Below are 9,813 nucleotides of genomic sequence, written 5' to 3'. Positions count from 1 at the left end.
CTCTGTGGCTGGTGCACACTTTGCGACCCTTTACTCTAATTGTGCTTCCACCTTAATATGATCATCTTTTCTTCTCCCCATATCTCATCTTTGTGTCTCTTTTGTAAAAACTATTGTCATTGACTCTACTGATAGGCTGATAATCCAAGAAAATCTCATCTCAAGAGCTTTAATCACATCTTCCAATAGATGTATTTTTCATATATGACTTTATTATATAATAAAATCAGATGTTCCTGGAGATTATGATAAAGGCATACTTTTGGGAGAACTCCATTCAATCTATTGGAGACCCTTTAAGAAACTTTATGGGATTTTGTGGATTTTTTCTTTCTATAGTTGCATTATTTATAATGCATCATATTGGTCTTGTAAATATTCAGTAAAAAATGTATAGTGTTTATTAAGTGGAGCCTTCCACAGTCTTGCACACCAGTTATAAATAGAGGTTTATACTCTAATTTAACTGACATTAAAATTGAGATTTATTTGTGATATTTGAATTACAAAAACTAAGTAATCAAGATACAACTTTTTCTTTTTTTATCTTTCTATGTCTTTATTTCTAGGAGTGAGAGTTTAATGCAAAAGAAGATTAAAATGTCAAACAATAGTTCCACTGCAGAAGCAGAACACCATAATATGCTAAAATGGAACTCTTCCTGCTTCAGTTTCAACTGGAGCATGAACAGAATAAAAGCCAAGAAATGTTGAGACAATGGAAAAATAAAAACAGAAAAATTCCAGATTGGATTTCATTAGAGAGAAGCCCATGTAGCTTTTCCAAAATAAAAACAGGGGCTAGAGATGAAAGTATGTAATTTTTAACTCTAAATATAGTGTGACAGGATTCAACAGAATATCTTAGATTATGTGCTATGTGCTCTAATAATTGGAGTACATGAAGGCTACTTCCTTAGATAGCATGTAATGACCTGTGCATTAGCAGTTGACAAATTATATCTGTAAAATAACTTCTTCATTTTTCCAGTATTATAAAAGGCTTGAATCCCAATTACTATATGTGAATTCTACAAGTTAGAATTCACATAGAAAGAACCTCAGCGATAAAAGAGTTCTTAAAGAATGAGTTTCAGGAGAAGTAGAGGTATTGCCCACAAAATTGAAAAGTTCCAGTTCCTGGGGGTCAGTCTTTGAGGAAACCACACAATAAAGTCATTCTTAACTTCTGCCATGCCTAGACTGTGCAGTTTTGGTTTTTCATTCGTTTGTTTGTTTTTGGTTTTTGATAGCCTTTCAAGAAAATTAAGAATTGCCTGTCTATTAAACTATGTATTATCCTTCTACTCTGAGAAAGAGGGTGAGGACTATGAATGAGAAAGAAAAAGGAAGGATTATACTCCTTTCCAGGAAGGAGGTGGTGACTTTGAAGTCCTATCTGGCATACAATGGGAATTTGCTGCAAAACAGTGCAGTCTTCAGTTACATTTTGTATTTATAACACACAAATTTGTTCATGCACAATTGACAATCAGGTTAATAAAGTCACCAAAATGAGAAATCAAATTAGCTGTTATTTTTTTCTTTTAAATTTCCAAGCAATACTCAGTATAGGGAAAATGTCACTCAGTGGGACTCCCCCTTTGTCACTGTGGCCTTCCTCAGTTGGACTGTGCTTTTCCCCAAAGGTTGCTTCATCTCTTCTCATGAGTTATCGTAAATTTCTTTTTCTTTTTTTAAACATTTATTTATTTATGCACACAAGAACTGGGGTACAGACCAGAGGTGTGGGGTGGTGAAAGGATTCACCAGAGACAGAGTGGGGAACAGAACAGGCAGATTGAAATATACTGCTGAGGGAAGCAGCGGGTGAGTCAGGAGAGGTCTGCTGCATCATGTGGGTATCTCTCTGGCTGGGGATCGAACTTGTGCTGCAGTGGCTGTGAATTAGTTCATAGGTTGTGTCTTAACCCCTTGTGCCACCAGGGAGGCCCAAGTTCTTGTAAATTTCTTAATAAAAATGTATACTATATAATTAGTCTTATAAAGTAAACATCAAAATCAACAAGCAACTATAATCCAGAAACACACTGGGGGGGTGGGGGAGGGGAGGGAGTAGGATCAAAAGAAGGAGGGGTGGGAATTGTATGGGAATTATAACCAAGATGAAAATGCATACATTGTGCAAAAATGAAAAATGATGTAAAAATATACAAAATTAAAAAAAAATACTATACCATCTTGATCATGTCAAAGAGTCCATGAAATGAACTAGAAGGAAGAAAAGAGGGTGGGGGGGGGAAGAAAATGAGGAAACTATATGAATCTAAATGAAGTTTAAATTATTTTTCTAAAACCAAGAAAACATGAGATTCTGCCTCTAAATTATAAAATTAGGAATAATACCCTATGGTCACTTTTAACTTCTTATAAGTTTTATGTAAATCTTAAGGTATTTTCCAAAAGTTCGAGTTGACTATAACTCTGTACAATCAACTTGTCTGAATGTATGACATATGATGTTATATCCTTAAAATATTATTCTTATTAGATAATTATTTAGTATTACTTTTTGACTCAGTGGTAAAGACACAGTTTATTCAACTAAACAACAATCTTAAATGACCTATTGAGGTTATTAACAATGTGAAATGGGAGGCCTTAAAATAAACAGAAAATAAATTATGTGGTTTTCTACTGCTAGCAATTTACTTGTGAAGTCAGGAGACTGGCGATAATAACATTTTTTCCACCCTTGCCTGAACTTGTATCTTCATTGTAAATATATTCAGCTAATTTTTTTTTAGATCTTTAAATTCATTATGAACAAAGTAAAAAACACTAGTTACTAAACATAACGTATACCTAAAATGCTAACATTGCCAATGCTTATTTTTTGTACTTAAAAAATAAAGCAAGTATGGAAACATTACATGAAAATATTTTTTTTTAAATTATCATTATTTAATTAGATTCTTTGCAGGAAACTTAGAACACCAACTTGTGAGGATAAATTCCATTGGTGAGAGCAAACACAGAGCGGAGGTAGCCCTGGAGCTGGGGAACAGCTTTGATTTTTGGCAGAATTTGCGAGTCTACAGCTTTTTGATCCACCTTGTGCTGCTCTGTAATCTCGTATTTCTTCTTCTCTGTGTCGAAGATCTCACCTTCCTGGTGTCGGGGCTTATGCAGCTTCTTCTTCTTGAAGTAAGCATCAGTGAGATGTTTGGGGATCTTCACACCACTGATGTCAATTTTGGTAGAGGTGGCAATGACAAATTTCTGGTGTGTCCTACGCAGAGGAACTCGATTGAAGGACAGAGGTCCAGTCACAAGTAGCAAGCCACTGCCCAGCTGCTTCAAGAAAACCACCCTCTTGCCTCTGTGACGCCCTGTTAGGATGATTAGAATGGTCTCGGGAGTGATGCTAGCTCGCAGTTTCCTGACATGCTGACTGAATGGTTTTTTGTCATGGCTCAACAGCTTTCGGGGCACATCTTCAGTAGGATAGTATCTAGGCATTTTGCGAAGTTTAACTACTCGGGTACCGCCATTCTTGTCACCACCAACTGGTTTTGTGACTGTAGCCAGAACCTTCTCCTTCTTTTTTCTTTTCAATCCTAGATTTAGCTGCTGAGTACTTCCTCTTGTACATGGCCTTTCTGGAATACATAGCAGATCGGGAATATCTGCCAATTCCTCTCACTAGGACAGGGTTTCGGCTGCAGTGGGGCTTCCCCTTCTTAGGGGTTTTGCCCTTGCCCTTGGCCTTCTTAACCTTGCCACCAGCATCAGCTTTCTTGGCTGCAGGTTTCTTCTTTTTAGGAGGCGCCTTCTCACCCTTTTCGCCCGCCATCTTGCAAGATGGGAAAGAGTACATCTTGCAAGATGGGAAAGAGTACCAAAAGATAGCCACAAAAATAGAGATGTGACTCATCATATAAATTATCTAGATTATAATTAACATTGCCAATTATGAAATATAGGATATTTTACACATCAAAATTTTATAATATTTGTACAAGATTTTCCTTCACTGAAAATTTTGTGATTTTTTGTTTATTAAAAACTTTTGTATTTCAAAGTTCTATATGCACAGAGAAATCAAGAATCAATTAGCAAGAACATTCATAGACACAATACACAGCTTCCTCTATTATTAACATCTTACCTTGGTATGGTATATTTGTGACAAATAATGACTCAATATTGATACACTGTTATTAGTAAAAGGTGGCAGTTTATTGAGAATTTCTTATTTTTCTAGAATTTAATTTTTTCTGTTCAGGATGCCAGTTTACATTTTATTATCATATTTCCTTAGGCTCTAATTTATTTTGAAAATTTCTCACACTTGCCTTGCTTTTGATGATCTGTTTTTGATGGGTCATTGACCAGGTATTTCATAGAATGCCCTTTAGTTGGGGTTAGTCTGATTTTTTCTAATGTGCCCTGATTTCTCTTACTAGAGAGCAGTACTAGAAAGTAAGTTGTTGGCTCTAGTGTTGCTTTTTGCTACTAGGATATCATTGATTTTAGACCCATCGGCTAGTGGAGTAAGAAAATATGGGTTTACCAATGCAGGTATAATCCATATCTATAAATGCCTGTATATGTAACCCTTTGTGTCATCCTTAAGTTAAACATGAATTCATATATATTTCTCTTTTTCTAATACATTACAAATAGGTCCAGTGTCTTATCTGTGGTCATTCACTCTAACAATGAGAAAATCTAGTTTCCATCTTCCCAACACATTTGCATTTACTTAATTGTTTAAATCCACTGTGACCCATATGGTTTCAGAATTGTTCACACATACCACCACAGCAAATATCTTTCTCAAGCAGATTGTTATACTGATGTAAGTTCTTTTTACCTTTAGTCTTTTATAGTCTGTTTAATTCCTAAGTTCATTAGGTCAGCTCTTTTTATTTTACCCCATTTGGTGAGATTGTTTCTTAAATTTATTAGGTAATTAGATTTTTTTTTGGGGGGTCACATTCTGTATTCCATTCTGGGATCTTCTTACTTCCTCATTTTTATAATACACATTAAGGTTCGTTTTAGTTCTTTAAAATTCTACAGTTTGACCATTGCACAGGGCTATGCATACCCAATTACTGTACCTTATTGTTTCACTGTTCTAAAAATAAAATCATTCCTTGCTTCACCTACTCAATATATCTCAATATAGTCTCTCTAATTCCTAGCAACCACTGGTTTACTTTATCAGTCATTTTCGACCTTTGCCAGAATGTCATATAAATTGATTCATATACCAGGCAGTCTTTCAGACTTTTTTTTTTCAATTTAGCAGTGCACATATATGATTCACCCATATCCTTGCATAGCTTGATAAGTTATTTTTTTAATTACTGATTAATACTGCATTGCATGTATACACCACTACTTGGTTTTATTTACTTTTTTAAAAAAACTCATTCAACTATTGAAGGACATCTGTGGAGGCATAGACTATTATTTGGCAAGATGAGTTTCTGCATTTGACTTCCAGCAAGCTCAGTCCTATAACTACAGGGGGATAAGATTCCCTTCACGGCACACATGGAAGCTACTAGGTCATTTATTTGTTGCTTGAGTTAGGAATTTGAATCCCTGAATATCACCTGCTTTTTTCCCAACTTTGTCCAGCAGCATTAAATTAATCAAACAATGCTGCAATATTCATTAGCTTACAAAATGTTTGAAAGTATCAATAGAGTCACCTAGTTCTTTGATTTTAGGTCATTGATTACAAAGATCCAGTTTTGATATTTTGCAAACCTGAACAAACAGTTTGATCATGGACTACCATTGTTCTTTTTAATATAATCACTAAGATATTTAAATATAATCAGATTAGAGGTCATTAGACAATGGTATAATAAGTCCTAGCTCAATCATTGAGGCAGGCAAAAAGGGATGAATTCCTTCTTCCTCTGTTTTTTGTTCTTTTCAAGGTCTCAGTGGATTAAATGATGTCTACAATGGGGAAGGGATTCTACTTTACTGAGCCCACCTTTTCAAATACTGATATCATCTGGAAATACCTTACAGAGACACTCAGAAACAGTATTGGGTGTGGACGTACCATTTTTAGTAAAATTGACATAAACATCACAATATATTTTATGAAACATGTATTTTACATATATCTTGTCCCAGTTGTGGTTTATCTTTCCATTCCTTTAACATTTATTTCATGTAACAACTTAAATCTGATATAGTCCAATTTATCATTCTTTTAAATGATGAAACTTGAAGCATAGAATTCCTTTGCTTTTGCTGTTGTGTTGCCAATATCATGTAGAATTTCTGGTTTGGCATTTATATGTATGTCTCTATGGTATATTTTGAGTTGGTTTTAAGGTGTAAAGACTATATTTAAGGTCTTTTTTTTTTATATTGACTTACAATATACAGCATCATTTTATTTATTTTTCTTCAAAGATTTATTTTTATTTATTTATGCATTCAAGAATTGAGGTGTAGGCCAGAGGTGTGGGGGTCATGAGAGTATTCTCCAAAAACAGAGTGGGGAGTAAAACAGGCAGATCTACTGAAATACATTGCTTAGGGGAGCAGCAGGCAAGACAGAAGAGGACTGCTGTGCCATGTGAGTTAGCTCCCTGACCAGGGCTTAAACTCAGGCTGCGGTGGTGAAAATATGATAGCACTGAGACTACTACCAGGGAGTACTAATACCATTTTATTAACTTGATAATCTCCATATACCCTTGTGATAATCTCCATATACCCTTATAAAAATTCAGTTGACTCTGTGATTCTTTTTTTCTAGAGTCCATTATGTTGCATCAATCTTTGTGGTCATTATTTTGATAGAGCCACACTGCCTTTATTACAAAACTTCATGAGGATTATTGAAATAAAATATTGTGGGCTCTCCAACTTTGTTCACCTAATCAAGCATTGTCTTGGTGTCATATGCATTGATATTGTATTGATCCTGGTTGATAGAAATATTTTGTGTGTTGGCATTGTAATGACCCTGACTAATCACAAGGCGGAAAAATTGAGATAAAACAACTTAAGTTATCAATTTAAAAGCAAACACTTGTTTATAAAAACAATGATAAACTCACATAAAAGGCAAAGACAAACAAAACTCTAACTGTGCTGAGAGAGATCTCCTAAATTAAAAATTCAGGTGGTTTTGATAATCTTTCTCTGAAAAGTGGTGTAAGTATAAGCACATTTAAGGTACTCTAAGTCCTGTAGCCCTACCCATGTTTTGGTGAAAGCTACTGGGGAGTTGTCTGAGAAGTGGTCATCTACTCCCAGCAGAGCAATGACTGCCGGGAACTCTCCATATTTGTGTTTTGTTTTTATTTAAAGATTTATTTATTTATTTATACAAGAACTGGGGTACAGGCCTGATTTGCGAGAGGTTGTGAGGATTCACCAGAGACAGAGCAGGGATCAGAACAGGTAGACTGACGAAATACACTGCTGAGGGGAGCGCGGGCGAGACAGGAGAGGTCTGCCGTGACGTGTGGGACCCTCGCTGGCCAGTGCTGTATGTGATGATTGTATTCTTAGATGATTGTAATGTGAATTTTCTCCTATGAATTCCTATCATGGTTATATTTTTTTGGCTTGAATTGTAAGAGAAAAAATCTTGCTTCGTGGAAGTTAACACTCTACAGATCCAAACTTGACAAAATATTATTTATTCCAAGTCTTTTTCCTTAATATATAATATTTATAATTACTTTGCCAATATTTTAAAAGTAGTTTGATGCAGTTTCAATTGGTGTTATAACTATCAATAAAACTCGGGGGCATTGACATTAAAAATGTTGAATCTTCAAACATATTAACAGGAAAGAACTTTCCATTCAATTGAATTACATTTTTAATGTCTCCATCATTTTTTTTAAGCATATAGATTCTCTCATAGTATGTTATTGTCCAAACTCTTTCAATGTCTGTATTACTTTTACTGAGAGTAATCAGTTAAATTATTTTAGATTTTAAATTGTAATTGTTCATTTTAGGTATTTAGAAAAATAAACAAATTTTGTATATTCATGCATAATAAGATCCTGTGATCTTACTATATTCACTTGATAGTAACATAAAATTGTTATAGATTCTTTGGCATTTTCTACATACTTAGTCGTGGCATCTGTGGATAAAGTTAGTTTTATCTGTCCTTTTCCAAGATACTTCTTTTATTTCTTTCATTGTCTTATTGAATTAGCTATAATAATCTTTCGGATATACCTGAGAAAGGAGCTTCTTGCCCATAATTCAAAAGTAATTATTCGATTTTTATTATTAGTAGTAGTAACTGATCAAAATTATTTTTTTTAAATGTTAGATTGCTCAGTCAGTCATCTAACATCTTGTATACAATAGATGAAAAAATCAATAATATAGCTTCTGTATTTAATAAACATGTTGAAATGAAGAATCTAGTTGCCAAGTATCTGACCTGTTTTGGAATTCATTAGAGAGTTTGAAAGGAGAAGAAATAACATCCATGCATACAGACAGACAGGTAGATATATGTGTGTGTGTGTCTGAAATAGACTCATTATGTAAAATATTATGTAAAATCTAAGTATTTGCTACTAATATGGAAAAAACAAACAATAGTCTATGGCAGAACTAAAATTATATTCTAGTATCAATACAATGTGATTATTTCTCTGAAAAATTTTAGCTTAGTTGATATGCTACAGTGTTTCCTATAATAGTCATAGACTTAGGAAGTAGATATGTCTCTATCTTGATTGAGTAATAATGGCTTTGGAAAAGCTATTGTTTCTGCAGAAGTCACCTTATAGTATATATATACTATGTAGCTGTATGTATGGGTGTACATGTGTAACATGTGTATGTATATATGTATGTATGTAATATGCAACTTATGTTACACACATTCAAGTGTATCATACATTAATTATATTTTACATTTCAATTCTACATTTTTAAAAAAAATTCTAGTTCACAAATGTGTGCACAAATTATGGTGGGTAACATGCTTTCGTGGATTTACTTGTAGGTAATATCTCAATGAAAATTAAACTTCAAGAAGCTAAATGGATGAATGACTAAAACTTATTTGAAATAATTCCTAAACAAGAATTGTGAATTTACTTAAGTAGCATTTGTGATCTTATATTTTTATTTGGGGAGGCACTTACTGAGTTTTCTTATGTTAAATTGATACAGGCATGAGTGTGGATAGTTGTTATTCATGCCTGCTCTTTAACCACTAGCAGACACACACCAATGAATTCTGTCACATATTCTCTCTATTCAGTAAACAACTGTCTTAAGTTTTCACTTTTGCAAACTAAGATAAATAGCAATGTCACAAATGCCTCGTTTTCTTTCAATGTAGTATGATCAAAATCTGTGTCTCTCTAAAATTTCTAGTTTTTGAAATTTGTTTACACTTTTTGAAATAATAGGCTCAAATAATTTGATAACAATATACCTTTCAAGTAAAAACTTAACAACACTGTGAGATTTTGTTCTTTCTTGAGGAAGACTATGAAAGGATGAAAGACTATGTATATAATATAGAAACTACAATTTTAGGATCATAGATAGTTAATCTCGTTCTCAAAGTTTTTTTTTTTTTTTTTAGTATAGTAGTTGACTGTATGTTCCATTTATTATGCACTCTGAGGAGCTGAAAGTTGTCATATATTAATTTTACTTCATTAGTAAATCTGTAATTATACTTACCACGATATATCATAACATTGGTGTTATAGTACAAAGAATAAGAGCAATTGTGTAACAAGGACATTGTGGTGTCTACTGAACTGGAATTCTGAAGTTAAATTAATAGGGTAGCATGTTTACATATCA

The 9,813-nt window shown here is 33.6% G+C and overlaps 1 protein-coding gene across 1 annotated transcript; it reads right to left on the bottom strand.

The window, feature by feature from the left end:
• Positions 1 to 2,922: 2,922 nt before the first annotated feature.
• On the bottom strand, positions 2,923 to 3,830 carry LOC119259611 (60S ribosomal protein L6-like). The gene is given in 2 exon segments (XM_037528597.2): positions 2,923 to 3,570; positions 3,572 to 3,830. Coding segments are annotated over 2 exon segments (867 nt in total). The 5' UTR covers positions 3,818 to 3,830; the 3' UTR covers positions 2,923 to 2,949.
• Positions 3,831 to 9,813: the final 5,983 nt, after the last annotated feature.

The sequence above is a fragment of the Talpa occidentalis genome, unplaced genomic scaffold (genome assembly GCF_014898055.3).
Source record: "Talpa occidentalis isolate TD23 unplaced genomic scaffold, MPIMG_talOcc4v2.1 talOcc4.5, whole genome shotgun sequence".
Classification (NCBI taxonomy): Eukaryota; Metazoa; Chordata; class Mammalia; order Eulipotyphla; family Talpidae; genus Talpa; species Talpa occidentalis.
This window is presented reverse-complemented; position numbering and strand designations above follow the sequence as displayed.